Below are 22,369 nucleotides of genomic sequence, written 5' to 3'. Positions count from 1 at the left end.
TTTTTTCCAGTTGTGTCTGACTCTCCAAAACTTAATTTGGGATTTTCTTGGGGACAATACTAGAGTGGTTTGCAATTTCCTTTTGCAGTTCACTTTATTGATGAGGAAACTGAGGCAATGACTTGCTCCAGATCACAAAACAGCTGGAAATTGTAATTAAGGGTAGATTTGAACTCTGGTAGTTCAGTCTTTCTGACTCCAGGTCAGGTACTCTATCCACTGTGCTACCTAGCTGTCCTTTATAATAGTAGCTGTGGAGAATTTATAGATTGTAAATGGGTTGACTAAAAGAATTGCTCCACAGTGGGATCTTATAGAAGCAATTAGATGTTTCAGTGGAGAGAGCACTGTTGGTGGAGTCAGGAAGGCTTGAGTTTATCTATAAGATGAGGGGATGGGATTCCAAGGTCCCTGCCAGCTCTAAATTTATGTGGCTATGATTCAGCAGAGCTTGTGGAACAGAAATTTATAATAGATAAAAATTAGTATAATAATATTAATAGGTAGCATTTATATAGTACATTAGGGTTTTGCAAAGAGATTTACAAATATTATTTGGTCTTCAGAATAACCCTGGGATATAGGTGCTATCATTATTCCCATTTTTATGGATGAGGAAATGGAGGTAGACAGAAATTAAATGATTTGCTCAGCTAGTAAGTATCTGAGGCTGGAACTGAACACAGGGTTTCTTGATTCCAGCAATCATCCACTCTATTACCTAGTTGCCCCCTGATACTCCTCTGAAAATGCCCACATAGGAAAGAACTAACTTCCTCAGTGAGTCATTTTAGTTAGAGGGCTGTGGTTTGAGGACCTGGATAGATAGATATAAATTCTTCCCATGGACAATGCCCAAGAAATGCATATATTTGGGGAATTATTCTTTGTAGATCTCAGGTCTGGATTGACTTGAGTTTCTTGGAGCTTTCTTTCCTATACTCCAGGTAGATCATAGTAGTGGTCTTGGAATGCCCTTTCTAAGGAGTGAAAAATGACCTACTAAGGAAATTAACCTTTTCCTTTGTGGATATTCTCAGTGGAATCTTACAGGCTTCTAAGAATGAAAGCTAGGGTGGTCGTCTGACTAGCATTCATGCCAGGGCACAGACTAGTTTGAAAACTCAGCATCATTTCAACTCAGGCACTGAAAAAGTTGTGATGGTAGCCACCTGAGGCTAAAATAAAACATCAGCCTTCAGACATCAAGCCTATGTTGAAGGATTCCCCCCACCCTCCAACTTCACATTTCTTCCCGTTTAAGTGCCCTGGAGTAGAACAGCTTGACTTTGTCGACTGACCAATTTCATAAAGGAATCCAATTTCATTTCCAGTCAAGAAAAGCTGTTACTTTCTGGAAGGCTTCCAGCATCTGCTTTTCAATGATCAAGCCCAGTCATCAAGAGGAATTCTGCCAAGAACTGGGGGAATTAAGAGGAGTCAGCTGGACTGAGATTTAAAAGCAGAATATCTGCCAGCAATAGCACCCGAATACATCCTGTCCCAAGGAGAAGAGGTTTCCCACCAAAAAAGGCCCCAGGCCTGCTAAGTAAGAAATGCTAACCAAGCACTTGGAGGAAGTTGAGTAGACAGATGTACATTAACAGAGTTTTTCATCATTTTCTCAGGTATAGTACTATAGGAGCATAGATTTAGAGTGGAGAAGATCTTGGGGGTCATTGAGTCCAATACCTTCATTTTACAGATGAGGAAACTGAGGCTAAGAATGACTTTCCTAGGATCACATTGCTAATAAATATTGGAGGCATTTGATTCTAGATCTTTCTGACTCCTTTCCACAATACCATGCTAACTTTAAGTAGATACAGCATCAGTAAAGTGTACTAGTTGAGGCATCATAAGGCCTGGAACCATCCTGAATTGTGACTGGTAAGGTCCATCCTTATATTGTTCAGATCCAGTCTCCATTTCATTTTTATCTCTATGCCAGGTTATATACATGTCACCTTCCTGCTCTTCTGCTCCTCTCCATATGTCCTTTCCTCATTAAAATGGAAGCTCTTTGAGAGCAGAGATTGTCTTGCTCATATTAATATTTCTTGTGCTTAGCAGACTGCCTCCTATATAGTAAGCTTTTAATACATTCTTTTTCCTTCCTTCCTTCCTTGCTTCCTTCCTTGCTTCCTTCCTTGCTTCCTTGCTTCCTTGCTTCCTTGCTTCCTTGCTTCCTTCCTTGCTTCCTTCCTTGCTTCCTTGCTTCCTTCCTTCCTTGCTTCCTTGCTTCCTTCCTTGCTTCCTTCCTTCCTTCCTTCCTTGCTTCCTTCCTTGCTTCCTTGCTTCCTTCCTTCCTTCCTTGCTTGCTTCCTTCCTTGCTTCCTTCCTTCCTTGCTTCCTTCCTTGCTTCCTTCCTTGTTTCCTTCCTTACTTCCTTGCTTCCTTCCTTCCTTCCTTCCTTTCTTGCTTCCTTCCTTCCTTTCTTTTATGACTAAAATGGAAATGTTTTTCATGACTGCACATGTATAACCTGTATCAAATTGCTTGCCTTCTTAGTGCTATACACATATAAATTATGATTATTATTATCTTTATACCAACATAGAAAGTAGAAAGTTGCCTGAACTTCCAGTTCAATCCAGCCCAAGCTCTATTTAGTTTGTTAGACACAAGAAGAAAGGCCAAGAAGAAATGCTCTGGCTAGAAATACAGAAGTACCTATGACATTATTAGGCAAAAATGTGGTAATGTAGGAAATGATTCTACTCTTTCTTGTTTCACATTTGAAAAAATCCAATAGTTTTTTCTTTTTTTCTTTTTCCTTATAGAATGAGGGCCTTCCTGTCAGAAGCCTCTTTATTAGCTGATGACTAGTAAATCCTTCTGTTGGGGAAAAGTACCTGTTATGTGATCCCTTCCTGCCTGCTGGTGAGTAAAGCAACAAAGGGACATGTTAATAGCAGTGCTAGTGATGATGATAAATGCTTTACTCCAATTAATACAACCTTAAAATATGTGCCACCTAGATTTCAATTAGTGCAAATAATAATGAATCCTTTGAAGTGATTAAAGAAATTTGGACTTGCCCTATTGAAATTATAATTGCATAAGATACTGCCATTGGTTTCAGCCCAATGAAAATATGTAGTGCCAATTTGAATAGGTGACCACTTTGAGAGATAAATGTTATTTGCACTAATCAGTATGGAGATGGAGTGCTTTAAGAGTTTCCAAGACATTTTATATCTATATCTATCGTCTTATTTGAATCTCATGCAAGATTCTAGCAAAGAAGGCAGAGCAGAGATGATGATCTCTATTTTATAGGAGAGGAAAGTGGTTGGGAGGAGTTAAAGATCCTGTCCATAGTTATACATACAGTTGGTAGATGGCAAAGTAGAGAGCAGAATCCCTATCTTGTGACTCTTGTGGTCCAGTTTACCAAGATGTCACAGTCATTTCTCATTCTTTTGCTATATTTAAGATTATAGAATGTTAAACCTAGAAGGGACATTAGAGGGTAGTGAAGATGCTGAATGAGGAGCCAGACAATCTGGATTTGAATTATGGTTCCTACTGCTTATAAGCTTTGTAACCTCAGACAAAACACTTAAGCTCTCTGGAACTTAACAATAAAATAAAGGGGTTGGGTTATAAAATAATAATAATTAGACCTAACAGTTATGTAGTGCCTTGAGGTTTGAAAAGCACTTTACAAAGATTATTTTACTTTTATCCTGACAATAGCTCTAAAGGTCTTTTAAAGCTCTAAATGTATAATCAGGAGATTATATAGTGGTAACTCATATGCCCATACTCACAAAGCTAATTAGTGGAAAAACAGGAACTTTAGGTTCTAGATCTCTTATCTCTCTATTCAGTGCTTTCCCTACCATACCAAAACTATCCTTTTTGCATATTAAAAATAAAATATCCTATTAATATCTTCTTAGAGGCAGTGTGAGGTTATAGTAGCTAAAGCATTGATCTTGCAATTTTGAAAATCTAGGTTTGAGTCCTTCCTCTTACACAACTCTTTGGCAATGGACAAATCAAGAACTTCTTTTAAGACCTTATATAGCTGGTAAGTTGCCTATCTATAATGGAAGGGGATTTCCATATAGGGCATTCCCCATTCTGTAGGAATCTTATCTATATTTTTGAAAAAGTCTATTCTATTTTTAGATAATAGAAGTACAAACTTTCCTTTGCAGCTTCATCACTTCAGTTTTTTTTCCAGAGGCCACAAGATTTTCTTAGCTTGAGTTTTTATCTTCCCTTGGCCTAGGTCCACATAGGACCATCTTTCCTTAGTTCCCTTAAGTGTCATCATCACTTATGGGAAAAGGCAATAAGGGGAGATTTAGGCTTCATGAGCTGCTAGAAATTGAAATAGATGTTGACTTCCTGATTCCTAGTCTTCTCAATAATTTCTTGTTGGAGGAAGCCTCTCCTTCTGGTGAAAGATAGTGATGTTTTTGGTTTTTATGTGGGTTTTATTGATATCCTTTGTTTTTATATCACTTATATTCTCTACTGTTTTATAACCCAATCCCCTCCCAGAGATCCATCCCTTTTAATAAAGAACAAAAAAAGGGTAAGAAAAAACCCATTGAAACTAAATAATATATTGAAAAAGTTGAAATTACCTATAGTATTCTATACCCATGGTCCCCCACTTCTACAAAGAGAAAGCTAGTGATTTTTAAACAATTGTGATGGGAAAGGCAAAGTGAATTGGAGAGTTATGCTATCTAGAGAATTTGGATACAAAGAATGATTGAGGAATTTTTTTTATTTTGGATTATATTAATTATCCAGTTTTTACTGGTAATATCCACCAATTAATCCCAAGGCTCTTATATTTTTGTAGACAAAATAAGCCTATAGTTGAACTTAACCTAGAAAATATTCAAAGAGAACATCACATGCACATCTTGTGTTAGGAGGTCACCTAAATTAAACCATACTATTGTCTTGTAAGCAATCCAATAGGGTATAAAATTGCTCACAGTTATCGATAAAAACATTTTTGAGACAAGAATCCATAAGGCCACTAAAAGGATCTTACCTCTGAAAATCTTTGGATGTCCTGGGTTAGGGTCCCCACCCGTTTCCATTGGTAATATTTTAGCAACTTCAAAATTGCAGGATTGACAGCATTATCTGATGGTACAGTTCGAAAGAAATAAGGATATTTTTTCTTATCAGCTAGGACTGGTGTGGTGGCTGCGAATGAAAGCTGAAAAAAAAAAAGAAACCAGAAAATATTTCTCTTAGGTTGAACTCAAAGCAGCTATATTCAGTTTAAGATCTAGAATAATACTAACATGATTCCTTTGTAGTATAAGATTTTCAGACTGCTTCCCTGATAATAATTTCAAGAGGTCAGCAAAGCAAGTATTTTTTTATCTCTATTTTACAGATGAGGAAACTGAGGCTTGAAGAAATGACTTTGAACAGAGTTACATGGCTATGAAAGTTCAGGGATAGGATCTGAACCAGGTTTTCTGACTTGTTCCTTTGTATTATCAACCCTTTCAGATAAAGCTTCCTTGAACTATTTTCCATCAGTCGTTCTCCTTTTTTTTTTAACATCTCCAATCTTTCCCTTGATTCTTTATTTCCTGTCTATAAACATGCCCAGGGCTTATTGCTTCTTTCAAAACTAGTGCTTTTTCCATTACATTAGCCTTATCTCATGAAGGTCTTTCCCAATAGGTTAGGGCCTTAGTTCCTTGTGAACAAGGCATATATAAAGACCTTTATCAATCACAAAGAGGTAAATTCATTTGGAGTGTTGTTTTTAACTTGACAGAGCTCATCATTTCCTGGCTAATTTTCATTTGTAGTTAAATCTACTCTTTGTTGCCTCTGTTCTTTCTTTCAGTTCATGAAGAGTTGTTGGAGAAAGTCACAAAACTGTGCTGATTAGGGCTAGTCCTTCAAATTCCTCTATAAAACTGAAGCTCAGCATGGCCTTCACTACTTCAGCAAGTCTTTTATTCATCTCCAAGTGATTTTTGATCCCATCTCCTACAGTGACCATATCAAATGTTTTCTACTTTCCCCAAACCTCCAAATGCTGGATGATTTTCAGTAGATAATCTTGCTTCCTAGTTTTCTGAGAAAACTGGATCCATTTGATGAACTCCTTGAAGTTCCTTCTATGCTTTAAAATTCAACAGCAACTCATCCTGTCCTCAGTGGGGCAGAAAGACTGGGAGTTAGAGGGCCTGAGGATGACTCTCAACTCTGCTGTTCATTGCCTGTTTGACCTTAGGTAAGTCATGTCTCCCCATTCTGGTAGTTTCGTCATCTGCAAAAATGGGGGTTCAGCTAGGTAATAGAAAGTAGGCTTCTTGAGAGCACAAATTGTTTCATTTTTGTCTTTGTATTCTTTGTTCTTGGCATAGTATCTAGTGCATAGAACATACTTAATAAATGTTGGTCAATTTGTTGCTTGATTGCTAAAGTCCTTTCCAGCTCTACTGAAATCCCCTTTCCCACCAGAGTATCAACTCTCCTTTGTAATATAAACCCTTACAGGTAAGCTTCCCCTGAACCATTTTCTATCAATCATTCATACTTTTTAATATATCTTCAATCTTTGCCTTTTCCTCAATTTTTTTTCCTGTCAATAAACATGTTCGGGTCTTGCTGTTTCTAAAAACAAACAACCCTGCTCTCAATCATACTATCTCTTTAAGCTAGAATCTTACTCCTTACCCCACAGTTCACTGCCAAACTTTAAAGAAGAAAAATCTAGTTATGGCCTCTGCTTTGCCATCTGATTTCAAACAATTCCTATGTGATTTTAAGTAATTACAATGTTTAAGAGAGAATTGCTATTACTGTTATATCATCATCATCATCATTTACTTCATATCTATATTCAACCAACTCAATTAGGGTGAGAGAGATTTGCACATGATCTCTTTCTTGTTTTAATCTCTAGTTGAACAATTATATATCATTGCTTCATCTCATGAGTTTTTGACCTACTAGTGAACTGTTTATGGTCCTATGACATCCATTCTACCTAGGGTCATAGATATAGAGATGGAAGGGACTTTGGGGGTCCTCATGTTCACCTACTTTGCCATCTACCTATACCTTAACTCTTTTCAATTTTGTCTCCCATCCCCATGATTCCATTGAAATTACTTCTTCTAAGGTCACCAATGGTATCTTTATAGCAAAATTCAATGGCATTTTCTTAGTCCTTATCCTTATTGAGTTTTCTGAAGCATCTGATACTGTTGACCACCCCTTTCTCCTTCCTGAGCCTTTCTGATTGTGAGAATTTATTTTTAACATATTGTATTAATTTCTATATATTAGGGAGATTTACTGCCTATTCCTATGTCTGCGATCTGGGTCAGAGATACCATCTAGTGTCCTTCTTTTTGCATTTTTTTTTTTGTCCTTAGGAATCTCAAGAAGTATATTCCTTTTTAACAGAGTTATGTTGCTAAATGAAGAGAAGAAGGGTTTTTCTGGATATTGGACCTATCCACTTGTGGGGATGAAGAGGGGTAAATAGGTTGATAGACCACCTCTTAATTAGCTATCACTAATTAAAGATGTCTTGGGATATTCAAAGGAGGGGTTGAATAATGAACTCCTAAACATCTATTTATTAAGCTGCTCTGACCCAGTTTGGGTTGTCCCTGGTTGTGAGAGAGCCATGGAGACCTCTATCATTTTATTGGGCATGATTCTGGCCTAACCAATAAACTTTATATGACCAATAAGTTTATTTTCTTACCCCAAAATTAGTCTCTAAAGATAATTTTAATTATAATTGCACATTTGGCTTCTTTGATAATTCATTTGCCTGGTTTTCCTTTTATGTATCTCATCAATATTTTCCCCCATCTCTTTTGTTAGCTTCTCCCTACCCATTAATCCCTAATTTTCTTAATCCTTACTTTCTATCTTAGTATCAGTTTTAAGACAGAGGAGTGGCAAGGATTAGGCAGTTGGGGTTAAGTGACTTGCCCAGAGTCACACAACTACGAAGTGTCTGAAATCAGATCTGAATTGAGGTCCTCCCAATTCCAAGCTTGGTGCTCAACCCACTGTGATACCACTTGCTAGTTGTATAACCCTTGGAAAATCACTTAACTTCTATTTGCCTTAGTTCCCTTATCTGTGAAATGGGGATTATAATTGTACCTAATTCCCATAGTTGTAAGAATAATGAGAGATAACAAATAAAGTACCTTCCAAACACTAAAGAATTCTCTTGTTATCATCACCATCATCACCATCATTATTCAGTAATACAGTCATTCATATCTATTTTCAATCAACACAAAGAGAGTGAGAGAAATTCATGTTCAGTCCCTTTCTTACTGTTTTAATCTCTAGCTGATCAGTCACAACACTGATTCCTCTCATGAATTTTTGACCCACTAGTAGACTGTTTATGGACCAATGACATCCATTCTACTAGGGTGTTAGATGCAGAGCTGGAAGGAACTTTAGAGGTTTTCAAGTCCATCTCTCCCACCACCATCATTCTATAGATATGGAAAATGCCTTACAGACAGTTTAAGTGACTTTCCAAGAACATTAAGGTCATAAGACACAAGATAGGTTATGGATCCAGTTCTTATTCCAAATCCAGGGCTCTTTTTACTGTTGTCTGTGTATTTTTCATTGTCTTGATCCACAACCTATCCAGGATTGACTGGCACTATCTCTAGTATCTTATGCTACCCTTGATCTATTGTTGTTGTTGTTGTTGAGTTTTTTTCACCCCCTAATTGCCCCTTTGACCTATTATAGAAGTCTTCCTTTGTCAGATAATTAGTCTAGAGAATTGTACATATAGGTTTCCCCACTTCCCAGGGGACAACTATAAACTTCTGCTATTCACTTTCCAATGAGGACCAGCATTGCAGTGCCCACATCAGCACAGGCACCATTGATGGTGTTGAACATTTTGCTCTTATTTTCCAGGGAACCTCATCAGTGTGTGTTGTTGTGGGAGGTAATTCAGGCTGATTTGTATAAGATGTTAATATGACTTTATGTCTTCTGTTCCCTTCTCTGTGTTGTCCTATAAAAGTTGGTGTCTGAGAGAAGCTTAGCTCAAAGTGACCTCCATGCATGTTATCAGAAAGGTAGTGAGTGCTCTTCGGGGCAGCTAGGTGGCACAGGGGAGAGAGCCCTGGGTGTAGAGGCTGGAAGACTCATCTTACTGAGTTCAAATGTGTGACCTTAGGCAAGTCAGTTAACCCTATTGGCCTCAGTTTCCTTATTGATAAAATGAGCTGGAGAAGAAAATGGCAAACCACTCCAGTATCTTTGCCAAGTAAAGCCCAAATGGGTCAGGAAGAATTGGATGTGACTGAAATGACTGAACAACAATAAAAGTGTTCTTAGCACATCCATTTTAGACTTACTTCTATGTCAATCAGTCTGTATACTTTCTCTAGTGACTATGACTTTTCTTAGAGCTCTAGCATAACATTTGCAGACAAAATACAAAGATCTACAAAAATGAGATGTGATTTCAAATCCAGTCTCAGAAACTTACTAGCTATGTGACACTGGGCAAGTTACTTAACTTCCATCTGCCTCAGGTTCTTATCCTCTGTAAAATGAATAACAATAGCAACAAACTCTTGGGATTTTGTGAGCAAAACTATTTGAGATAATATTTGTAATGAGAACTATAATGTTGTTATTTTAAATTTGATAACATTTGTAACATTTATAATGAGATAATTTTTGTAATGAGATAAGATTATTTTCTAATCCTTACATTCCATCTCATAATCCATACTATGTATTGTTTCTAAGGCAGAAGAGTGGTAAGAACTAGGAGATTGGGATTAAGTAACTTGCCCAGGGTCACCCAGCTAGGAAGTCTGTGAGGCCAGATGTGAATGCAGGACCTCCCATCTCTAGGCCTGGCTCTCTATCCATTGAACCACTTAGCTGCCCCCATGAGATAATATTTGCGAATTGCTTTGCACATTTTAAAGTGCTATATAAATGCTAATTATTATTATTACAAAAATCAAATGTTTAAGGTATATTACAACAATCTATAATCTATTTTTTCCAATAAAGTGCTAGAAGAATATCTCCAAGGTAGTTGCCAATGGTTTTGGGGAGACCATATCCCTCTATGAGGACATTGACTAACATGGCTCTGGAAATATCTTGATTCCAGGTCTCCATCAGATATTAATCTCTTCGGCGATGCTGACATATGACAAGGTTATTCCCCCTTCGTGCCATAAAATCATTACTACTGTGGTTTCCACCAGGTAGAATGCTTTTCTATAATCACAAACCCACTGCCCATGGAGCCTTGATTTTTGTATTTTTCTTTAGGGGCTTCAGGACTACCTTGTATGTGGCCAGAAAAGTTGGGAACAAACCTGTTGGCTCATGACTAGAACTGGAGGTTTTAAAGTCTGTTTCAATGTGACAGAGCTGTTAGCTAGCTTTATGAAAGGAGGCTGATGGGGTGATAATTATTGAGATTTTCTGGGTCACCTTATTTCCGAAGCATTCCATTCCTGAGGGATCTGGCTGCTAATACAGTAGCATGTGAACCTTTCCTTGAGTGCTTCATACCATATGCCCCCACCCACTTTAAGGCACTCAGGGCAGATTCCATCATTTACTGGGCATTTTCTCCTTTGCATCTATGTAATGCTATCACCACATCATGTCACATAAAGAATGGAATATCTTTATGGTTGGCCTGAAAAACTTAACAACTTGTATCAATGAAAGAGGCAGAAATATCAATCAAATAAACTTATTTGTTGTGGCTTTCATCCACTGGTGGGCTGTGCCATTTCTACTTTGTCTCTGAATCCACCCAATATCTAGGGGTAACGAGGTGGTATAGTGGATAGAGTGCCAGGTCTAGAGTCAGAAAGACATTTTGCTGAGTTCAAATTCAGTTTTAGATACTTATAAGCTTTGTGACTCTGTTTGTCTCAATTTCCTCATCTGTGGAATGAGTTGGTGAAGGAATGGCAAGGCCATTCCAATACTTCTGCCAGGAAAACCTCAAATTGGGTAACAAAGAGATGGACATGACTGGAAAAAGACTGAATAGCAACAACAACTAGCATCTTATTTTCTGCCATCTTTAACTAATCAATAGATAAATAAACTTTTATTATGAACCTACTATGTGCCAGGCACTATGCTAAGCACTGGAAATACAAGAAGAAGCAAAAGACTACCTCTGCCCTTAATTTATAATCTAATGGGGGAGACAACAGGCACACAAATATATATAAAGCAAGCTATAAACAGGATAAATGGGAAAATCAACAGAGGGAAGGCAAGGAAAATTAAGAGAAGTTGGGAAAGCCTTCCTATAAGAATCTTCTTAGTTCTTTCAGGCCTTGAAAGTTTTTATCAATCAGTGGGGAAGGGAATGAAATAAACATTTATTAAGCACCTACTATGAGTCAGGCATTATGCTAAGCACTTTACAAATATCTTATTTGATCTCACAACAACTTTGGGTGGTAGATGTCATTATTATCCCCATTTTATAGTTGATAAAATGGAGGCAAACAGAGATTAAATGGCTTATCCAGTGTCACAGAGCCAGGAAGTGTCTTAGGATGGATTTGAACTCAGCCTTCAGTATGAGCATCTTATCCACTGTACCACCAAGCTGCTTCTGAAAGGATTTAGTGAATAACTAGTGTATACCAGGAATTGGTGATGAACGTAGAGACAAAAATGAAAGTTTCTGTCCTCTAGTAGCTCTCATCCTATTGAAAGAGACAACACACATGCATACATTTCTCTCTCTCTCTCTCTCTCTCTCCCTCCCTCCCTCTCTCTCTCTCTCCCTCTCTCTCTCTCTCTCTCTCTCTCTCTCTCTCTCTCTCTCTCTCTCTCTCTCTCTCTCTCTCTCTCTCTCTCTCTCTCTCTCTTTCTCTCTCTCTCTCTCTCTCTCTCTCTCTCTCTCTCTCTATATATATATATATATATATAACAAATACAAAATAAATATAAGGTAATATAAGGTGTGAGGCACACTAGCTACTGTGGGAAGGTCAGAAGAGCCCTCCTGTAGGACTTGGTATTTGAGCTGAAGTTTGAAGGAAAATAGAGATAGTAAGAGCTAGAGATGAGGAAGGAGCATACCCAGGGTATGAGGGAATCCTGTGCCAAAGGGCGGAGATGGGATGTTGTACATGAAAAATAGCAAAGTAAACATTTGGGTCAGATCATTGAGTTTGTGAAAAGGAGGAGCATGTAATAGACCCAGAAAGGTAAACTGTAGTCAGTTTGGAAAGGGCTTTAAGGGACAAATGGAAGAATTTATATTTGATCCTAGAGTAACAATCTTTATTTCAGCTTATCCCAATTTCCATGCAGTACTTTTCACAGTTTCCATTTAATTCAACAAACAATTATTCAGCCTAATTACTACATTCAAGGGACTATGAAAGGCACTGGGAGTTCAAAGACAAAAATAAAACAATATCTACCTTCAAGGAGCTTCCCAACCCTGCTTAATTTCCTTATCTTTCCCCTATTATTTCCCATTTCTCCTCTCAATAGCCTGCTTTGTAGGTATTTGTTTGCATGTTGTGCCCTCATAAAGAGTGTAAGCTTCTTGAAGGCAGAGGCCTGTCTTTTGCTTCTTTGTGTATCCACAACAGTGTAGTGCCTAGCACATAGTAGGTGCTTAATAAATTGATTGATCCTACCTGGAAATGCCACATAATAAAGTAAGTAAACACAAAGTAATAAATATTGAGAGAGACAGACAGACAGAGATAGAGACAGAGACAAACTAGTAATAACCAGGAGCAGGAGAAGTGAGGATAACAGGAAAAGCCTTTTGTAGGAGAGGGCATCTGAACTGTTCCTTGAAGGAAGTGAGGGATGTTATGGGATGATGGTGAAGAAGGGCATGTTTTTGACTCATGGGGTTCCATGAGCTTCCTTCAATTTTCGTCCACAATTTTTCTTTTCTTTTCTGTTTTATAGCCTCATTAATCCTAACCCAAATTGGCAGAATTACTTCACTCATTTGAAAAGAAATTTTTATATTTTTAAAAATATGAATAGAAATATATTTTTATGTTATGTATATGTATATATATATATATATATGTATGTTTTTTGATACTCTCATAATCTTGGTTGCCTTCTTTCTCATCTTTGAAGATCTTCTAACTAGTTGCCTGACCAGTGTCTCAGTATTCAACAATTTTCTTGAAGGAGTACTATTATTCTGTTTTTTTTTCTTTAACAATTTCTAGGGCTAGTATCCCTTTGAGAAGCCATTAATTTGATCCATGGCAAATACTCTTTCTTTTTTCTGTTGACATTGTATCAGAGAGTAACTACCTAAAATCATCTTAGCATCTTTTAAAGAACAACAAAATCCAAATTCAATTGTATTTTTAAAGAATTTCAAAATTCACGTATACTAATTCTACTATAATTTGCATTCCACTATATTTTAAGGCTCTGTAGCCAATAGAATATGTAAAAAAAAAGCTACTAAACATTTTTAGATATTTGAAAGGAAAATAAGATAGGGATAGGCAGAGAAGATAGAGAAACATTAAAAAAATCTTCCAAAACAAAAATCATAGCAGATATATCTATCTACATCCATGTTGGTGAACTTATGGCAAAGGTGCTAGAGCATGCCAGAGAGAGAAGCTCCCCTCCCCTTCTCCACCACAACTGAGGACATTTCTCATATGACCTGCCCCTCTGCCCAGCAGCCAATGGGAGCACTTCCTCTGTCCCCTGTCTGGGGTAAGGTGGGTGGGTGGGGGGGATGATACGTGATGTGAAGATGCAATTTGGACACTCAGTCTCTAAAAGATTTGCTATCACTCATCTACCTCCTGAGGAAGCCCATTCCATTTTGGGACTTTTTTTCCCCTTCATTTGAGAAGTCTTTTTATTCATAAATACAACCAGAATAGATCTGAAATTGTAGATAGTGATCATCTATTGGGCCTGGTAGTTAGCAGGGTGTTGGTCAGAATGGCTCAACTTTCTGATGTTCCAAGTTCTATATTTTAATAAGGTGTGTTTCCTCTCTGCTCTTTTCCCCAAGAGAAATGAATGAACTTGGCATGAGGAGAATTCCCTAGAGGGAATATCTTTCTTGTGTTTTTCTGGCTTTAACCACTTTAGGGGAAGTCCCTTTTTTTAAAAATTAAAAACAAAAACAAAAACAAACAACTTTACCTTCCAATCTTAGAATCAATAGTAATATTGGTTCCAAGGCAGAAGAATGGTAAGGGCTAGGCATTTGGGATTAAGTGATTCGCCCACACTGTGTAGACTACAGAGCTAAAATGTGGCTGAGGCTAGATTTGAACCCAGGGCCTCCCATATCTAGACCTGGTTCTCTATCTACTGAACCACCTAGCTGCCTCAAAAGTCCCCTTCTTTTCCTATAGATGTCTATCTATAACATGTCAGTCAATAACAATGATAAATAACAATGTATATGTTCATCTATAACAATGATAATTATAATAGTTAGCAAATATATAGTACTGTTTTAAGATTTGCAAGGTGCTTTATATTTTTTTCTCATTTGCTCCTCAAAGTAACCCTGTATAATGTTGTTTGGTCATTTTTCAATCTTGTTTGACTCTGTGTGACCCTATTTGGGGTTTGTTTGGCAAAGATACTGGAGCGGTTTGCCATTTCCTCCTCCAGCTCATTTTACAAATAAGGAAACAGAGGTAAACAGCATTAAGTGACTTCTTCAGGGTCACATAGCTAGTAAGTATCTGAGGTCAGATTGAACTCATGAAGATGAATTTTCCTGATTCCAAGTCTACTGTGCTACCTGGCTGTCCTTACCCTATAGAATAAGTGCCATTATTATCCCCATTTTATATATAAAGAAACCGAGGATCAGAAGGTTAAATGACTTGCCCAGGGTCATATAGCTAGTAAATGTCTAAGGTAGGGTTTGAACTCAATTCTTCCTAATTCCTTGACTTTATCTAATGTGCCACCTTACCTACTTTAATAATAATTGTTAGTAACAAAATAGACTTTAAGGTTTACAAAGCACTTTGTTTATATTATACAATTTGATTTCCACAAGAATACTGTGAGGTATACCTTGAGTCTTCTAGAACAGTTTAGCTCTGAAATTGTTTGGCTTGAAATATTTTTAAAGCACAAATAAACAAAAATGTTAAAGCAATCTTCCCTTATGGTGAGCTGACATCTGCTTCCTTACAACTTTTATTTCTTGGTTACAGTTCTGCCCTTTGATGGCAAACAAAACAAGTTTAATTCCTCTTTTACTCAACAGCCCTTCAAATACTTGAAGGTAGCTATCATGATCCCTCCCACTCTTTGTTTTTTCCAGGCTAGATGTCTCCATCTTTAACCAAGAAAATTCATTGTTACTGTTAACTTATTAGAGTTGTGTCTGACTCTTCTTGACCTCATTTGGATTTTTTTGGGCAAAGACCCTGGAATGGTTTGCCATTTCCTGCTTTGGTATGTCCCCATTTTGCAGATGAAGAACTGAGGTAAATAGGGGTAAGGGATGTCCCTAGGGCCAAATAGCTAGAAAGTTTCTAAGGTCAAATTTGAACTTAGGGAATGAGTCTTCCTGTCTCCAAGCCCAACACTCTATTCACTGTATTCACCTAGTTTCCCCATGAGAAATTCAGTTAGTCAAAATCAGATCAGGGATAGTATAGTTCCCCTCATTACTTCCTTCACTTTTTGAAGGGTAAAATTGTTATGAAAAATATCTACAAATCACTAATAATAAGAAAAATGCGTATTTAAACAATTTGGTGCTGTACCTCTTATCTCTCAAAGTTGAAGAGATGAAAAAAAGGTACAAATAGTGTTTGTGGGGCTATAAAAAGACAAGGATCTTAATACAATGTTGAACAATGGATCGATTTGGAAAATGATTTGAAATTATGTGATAAAGGTCACCAACCTGTTCTTACCCTCTTACCCACTACTGAGCCTAAACCAAAGGTTATCATTTGGGGAAAAGCCTGACTACAGTGAGATACATAAATGTAACAAACTATTAGAGTGATCTAAGAAATGATAAGTAAGAAAAATTCAGAAGAAATAGGAAGACTTCTATGAACTGATGCAGTAAAGCAAGCAAAATCAAGTGATAATATATATAGTAATTTAAAAGTATAAATGAAAATAACACTAAAAGGCAGTCAAGTTTTGGTGGATTATAGTGATCGGTTTCAGTCCCAAAGGACTGATGATGGAATATATCTACCTTTTTTTTCAGCGGAGAGATAGTACATTATGGATGAGGAGTATGGTATATGGTGCCACATAAAGTTGCTATCTCAGGGTTTGACAAATATTTTTTTTATTATTACAAGGGAGAGCTCAGTGGGGAAGAGGTTAAGGACACTGTGGTGTAAAAGGAAAAGTCATCAATACAACTTTTAAAAAATTATCATTAAGGCAAGTCAAGAATTTATTAGTCATGCTGTTTTTGGCAGAGAGAAGGTTCTGGGAGATGCTTAGATATTTTAAATCCCCCATTACTACTACATCAAAGCTCTGTCAAGTCCATGATCTGTATCCTCAAGGGTGCATTTATTACCTCATTTTATCCTGGTGGTCTATAGTATACTTCTGTGATTACACTCATTCTCTTTCTTTCTCCGTTGATCTTCACCCAAATGCTCTCAATCATGGCTAATCTCTTATTCCTGCATTTCCTCACATGAGTATAATGTAATATGCAATCATACTCTTCCCATTCTCTGTGGTAGAGTAATGCTGAAGGAAGTATTGAAAAATATGAAGGTCATAAAAACCAGGGATTTATAAGAGGCATTTTTATATTCTACTTATGGGAAGAAGGGGATGGTGGCTTGTGACATAGAAGATGGAATGTTAAGGCATGACAATAGCTGGTGGTCTAGTTGGGTTGAAATATACAGTGCATGAAGAGGAGAGAAATAAAGCTGGAAAGATAGGTTGGTGAAAAGAATGTGGATGTCCTTAAATGTCATGTAGAGGGTGTGTGTGTATTATTCAAAAGACCATAGGAATCCACTGAACATTTTTGCTCAATATAATGACTTGGTCAGGCTTATGAGACTGAAGAATGTTTTGGAGGTTGTGTGGAGGATGGGTTTTTTAAGAGAGAGACTGAAGACAAGGAGATCAAAATAAGAGGATATTAAAATAGTTCAGGAAAAAGGTGTTGGCAGCCTGAGCTAAGGTAATAGCCGAATGAAGGGAGATTAAGTAAGAGAGTAAGAGTAAGGCCAGAAATACTGTGGAGAGAATCAATAGGACTTGGCAACTAAATGGATATGGGAAGAAAAAGAGAAGGGAAGAGCTCAAGATGACTACTGGTAGCTAGGAGAATTAAGAAAGTACCACCAAGGATAGAGGGCTTGATTTGGTATCAGGAAGTTGTTTAGTTGTATCTGACTCTTCATGTCCCCATTTGTTGTTTTCTAGTCAGAGATATTGGAGTGGTTTACTATTTCCTTCTCCAGCTCGTTTTATAGTAGAGAAAATGGAGGCAAACAGGGTACAGTGAATTGTCTAGGGTCATACAACTAGTATCAGGGGCAGATTTGAACTTAGGTCTTCCTGACCCCAGTCCTGATGCTCTATCCACCGTGCCCAAGGAATATAGAAGCTCAAATCCCATCCAAAGTAATAATTAACCATAGCACACCAGGTAAGGCATATAAACCCATCTATAGAAAGAAAATAATCCTAGTATCACTGCATCAGAATATTATGGCTATTAGAGGAGATAACACACATGAAATAACTGCCTAGTGATCTCTTCTCAAGTTACAAAGTGTCTAATATTTTCCCATTGGCTTTGAAGAAACGGGAGTGGAGGGTAGAAATCCTGGGTCCCCTAAAAGGCAATTGTTAAGATGGTAAGAAATTTTGAGCCCCAGATGCCATCATTGAAAAGACAACATGTTTCATGGTTTTCTCCCTATTGGTCTACTTGTGGGGGACTGATAACTGAGCATCTCTGGGTAAGAGATGGCAGCATACAAGTTGCCATGGTAGCTTTGGCAGTCTGGCTGGCAGGAATTCTAAAGAAATAAGCCAGAGACATTCAGGAAGAGATGGGAGATAAAACTCAAGGATCACATTCCTTGGGGCAGCTGGCTGAGATATCTGGTGATAGCCTCGTCTAGCTGGCAGAAAGAATTTTAGAGACATTACTACAAAGGTCAGAAGTAGAGACCTTTCCTACAGCTCTTGGGTAAGGAGCAGGATGGCAGTGAGATAATTTTCTTCCTTCCCTGTGGCACTTTGGAAGTAGGACACCAGAAGAGTGCTTCCCTTAAGAGTTACTCAGGTGTGTACCTGCAGACCAGCCACAGAATTCGGGGGGGCGGGGAGAAGCAAAGCTACAGACCCTACGAAAAGTAGCTCAGCTCAGCTCAATAGTTTTAATGTACTTTGCACTTTCTATTTTGCTCAGTAAATATCTGAGTGAGTAATCCTTTGGGTCCCATGACATTGGTGAGCTCAGTGGGACGGGAGTGAACATGACCTAAATAGCTTATGAATGATTATTTGGTATGCATTAATACTCTTAGACTACACTGAATCCAGGCTGGAATGCTAACAGTAAGGCTGGGGGTCATGGGATCTACCCACATCCCATCTGTACCTGGAGAGTCTAGGTCTTATTCTCACATGTACACAAGAAGGGAGCTAGAGAAACTACCTTCTCAGAACACCATTGGAGTAGCTATTTTAATCCTGCCTCAACCTCTTTGTTGCCAGTGTAAAGGAAGCGCATCAGTAGAGAAGAACAAATGTCTCCTTTTACATATGGGAGCTCACCTACTGGAATGTAATTTTTGAAATTCTGTGAATTTCAGGCTATTTTCTTTCAGCTGGGAGTTTTTTTTAATTCACTGAAATGGTTTTTTATTTTAATTTTTGGATCATTTAAACATTTTTCATCACCAGAACTCATTTATAGTCGAGAATTTCATATTTTCTTCCCACTGGAATTGCTTCTTCTGACTAATCCAGATGATCCAAATGACCCTAAATCCATCACTCATTATACATTGTGATTGTCAATGTGTTATTGCCCTGAGTGGCATTGACTGCTGTTAATCTTCATTGCTTGAAGCTGGGTGTTACTTGTGGTGTTTAATTGCATTTGGCATTACTATTACATATCTTTTCATATGTTATTGCTTATGTGAATGACATGCCAATTTTTTTCCATGTTTTACAGTTACTGTATGATATTATATATTGTTTCTGGATGACCGTTTCATTATTGTTTTGTTGGATACAATTTAAACTAGAAATCCAACAAAATGGAGGTCATAATTTTATAAATGTGGTGTGTGGCATTGGACATAGAAACACAGAGAAGTGTTTAGAAGTCGTAAATTCTAGGACTCTTCCCTAAGAATAAAAATATGGATATTGTGTATGTATTGAAAATATAAAAGATGTGGGGAAATGTGAAATGATTACTAACCTTTTATGAGGAGGTAGATGGTGAAAAGTCTATATCTGAACCTTCTCAGGGAAGGACTCATTCCCCTGGGAAAGAATCATTAGAAGTTTGGTTTCTTTATGACACCAAAGCAATATAGCATTGGGAAGAATTTATATAGAAAAAAGGAGTAAGCTACTAGAATTTATTAAGGGGCCAGTTTTTATATTTGTAAAGAATTCAAAGACTAAAGTCATATGGTAGAAATGCATTCTAAGGATAGAGGGGCCCAATTTGGAGGTGGTAAGGATGTACAATAATCATATGCTAAGTTGCTCACTGCCACCATTGAGCACAAAAGAGAAAAGCCCTCTGAATTTGTAGTGTAGGTAGACAGTCTACCATAGAGAAAGGAAAAAAAATCTGCAAAAGGGGACAAAGTCAGAATGGTGCAAAAGGCCAGAGACCTGCTAAGCCAAAGAGTATGGAAGGCACAACTAACTGGCAGTAAGGGAGGAATGTGATTGAAAATATCACCAGTCATCTGAAAGAATGAATTATTGGTGAGTAATATTATCATTGAGTCATCAGTCCCCATGAATTATCTATCTATATTGATGGTAGAGAAGAATGGGAAAAATTCAGTGTTTGTAAGCTATTGAATTTTTAAATAGAGAATGAGAGGTGATCGTTATACCATGTCAAGAGTTCAAGATATCTTTGGTGGTCAATGGCTTTCAGTTTTGATTTTATGAATTAAATTGCTATCAAATTACAGTGTCAGAGGAAGACAAGGGAGAAGATAATTTCTATCTGCCTAGCTAGATTCTATCAGTTTGAACATATGCTTCAAGGTAGCTCAGGGACATTTAACACTAAAAAAAGAATTATGGAGAATGTGGTTTCAAGATACAAACTATATGGAAATATTGGTGCATCTGGATAATCTCTCTTTCTTAGTTTGAGGAGGCACATGTCTATCAGAAATAAATTTATTAACTAAATTCTAATAATTTCTGCTTAGAGTGAAATCCAAAGGTACAAAGATCTCTCCAGCTTTTGAAAAAATCTTTCTGATCAAAGTCATTTTTCTTTTTTTAAATTAAAACTTTTATCAACAAAAATTCTTCTTTTTCTCACTATCTTCACCTACTCTGAATGAAAAACAAAACCTCTTTTACAAATATGTATAGTTAAGCAAAATATATTCTGGCATTTGCCCATGTTCCAGAATAAATATTTAAATCTGCAAGTCCCTTACGTCTCTGTCAGGAGGTGAATATTATGTTTTTATTATGAATCTTTTGATTAGTTATTGTATTAATTGGAGTTCAGAAGTCTTTTAAGATAGTTTATTTTTACAATATTTTTGTTACTGTAGAAATTTCTCCTGGTTCTACTCATTTTACTCTGCCTTAATTCATACAAGTTCCCAGGTTTTTCTGAAACTATCCCTTTCATCATTTCTCACAGTATAATAGTACTCCACCACATTCATATACCATAACTTGTTCATCCATTCCCCAATTGATGAGTATTCCCTTAATTTCCAATTCTTTGTCACCATAAAAGTAGTTAAAAGTATTTTTGTATATTGTACATGTTGTTTTTGTCTTTCTTTGATGTCTTTGGGGTATAGACCTGGTAGTGGTATTTTTGGGTCAAAAGGTATACATAGTTTAATAGCTTTCAGAGTATGGTTCCAAATTTCTTTCTGGAAAGGTTGGAACAGTTCACAGTTCCACCAACAATGCCATGTTTTCCCACAATACTTCTAATATTTACCATTTTTCTTTTTGTCAACTTTGTCAATCTTGGTTTGAGATGAAGTCTCAGAATTGTTTTAATTTTAATTTCTCTAATTATTAGCAATTTAGAGGATTTTTTTTCATATCAGCTCTTTATAGCCTAGATTTCTTCCTCTGAAAAATGCCTATTCATGTGCATTGACCATTTATCAATTGGGAATGCTTCATATTCTTATAAATTTGCATCAGTTCCCTACATATCTTTGAAATGAGACTATTTTCAGAGAAAATACAAAGATTTTCTCCTCCATTTATCCATTTCTTTTTCAATTATTACTGCATTGGTTTTCTTTCTGTGAAAAATTTAAATTTATGTGGTCAAACTTAAACATTTCATCATCTGTGATCTTCTGTATCTCTTTTGGTCATGAACTTTACCCCTATCCATAGATTTGTTAAGTGATTTCTTCCTTGCTCCTCTAATTTCTTTAGGACATGTGCCCATTTTAGAGCTTATTTTGTATATGGTGTGATGTTGATCTATAGTTAGTTTCTGTTAGAATGCTTTTCTTTTCCCCCAGTAGTTTTTGTTGAATAGTCAGTTTTTACCCCAGAACCTGGGTCTTTGGGCAAACACTCTATATTAATGTGCTTGCCTATTTTGTATTATGATGTGCCTGATCTTTCCCACTGATTAACCTCTCTCTTTCTTGGCCAGTTCCAAATAGTTTTGAGGATTATTGCCTTGTAGTATAGTAAGATCTGGTCCTGTGAAACCTTTTTTCTTCTTCCTTCTTCTCTTCATCATTTCTTTTGGGATTCTTGACCTTTTGCTTCTCCAAATGAATTTTATTATTTGTTTCTAATTCTATAAGTAATTCTTTGGTAGTTTGACGGGGACAGCACTGAATAAGTGAATTGATTTTGTTACAATGATCATTTTTATTATATTGGCTCTGCCTACTCATGAATAGTATTTCTACATTCAACACTATATTTGTATAAAGAGTGTTCTATGGTTGTATTCATGTAGTTCTTGTGGGTCTTGGCAAATGTCTCAAGTATTTAGATTTTTTTATTGTTGTTTAATTGTGGAATTTCCCTTCGAACTCTTATTGCTGAATTTGTTAGTAATAAACAGAGATGCTGATCATTTAGGTGGATTTTTTTTAATATCCTGCAACTTTGTTCAAGCTGTTAATTGTTTCAG

At 36.9% G+C, this 22,369-nt stretch overlaps 1 protein-coding gene across 1 annotated transcript in view; it reads right to left on the bottom strand.

The window, feature by feature from the left end:
- The window catches only part of GABBR2 (gamma-aminobutyric acid type B receptor subunit 2), a 737,774-nt gene that overhangs the window by 329,501 nt on the left and 385,904 nt on the right, over positions 1-22,369 (bottom strand). The window contains exon 3 of the mRNA XM_056806338.1: positions 5,027-5,197. Coding sequence (XP_056662316.1) covers positions 5,027-5,197 — 171 coding nt within the window. The remainder of the gene's footprint in view (positions 1-5,026; positions 5,198-22,369) is intronic.

The sequence above is a fragment of the Monodelphis domestica genome, chromosome 7, assembly GCF_027887165.1.
Source record: "Monodelphis domestica isolate mMonDom1 chromosome 7, mMonDom1.pri, whole genome shotgun sequence".
NCBI classification, from domain to species: Eukaryota; Metazoa; Chordata; class Mammalia; order Didelphimorphia; family Didelphidae; genus Monodelphis; species Monodelphis domestica.
The sequence above is the reverse complement of the archived record's forward strand: the minus strand, read 5'-3'. Positions and strand labels throughout refer to the sequence as shown.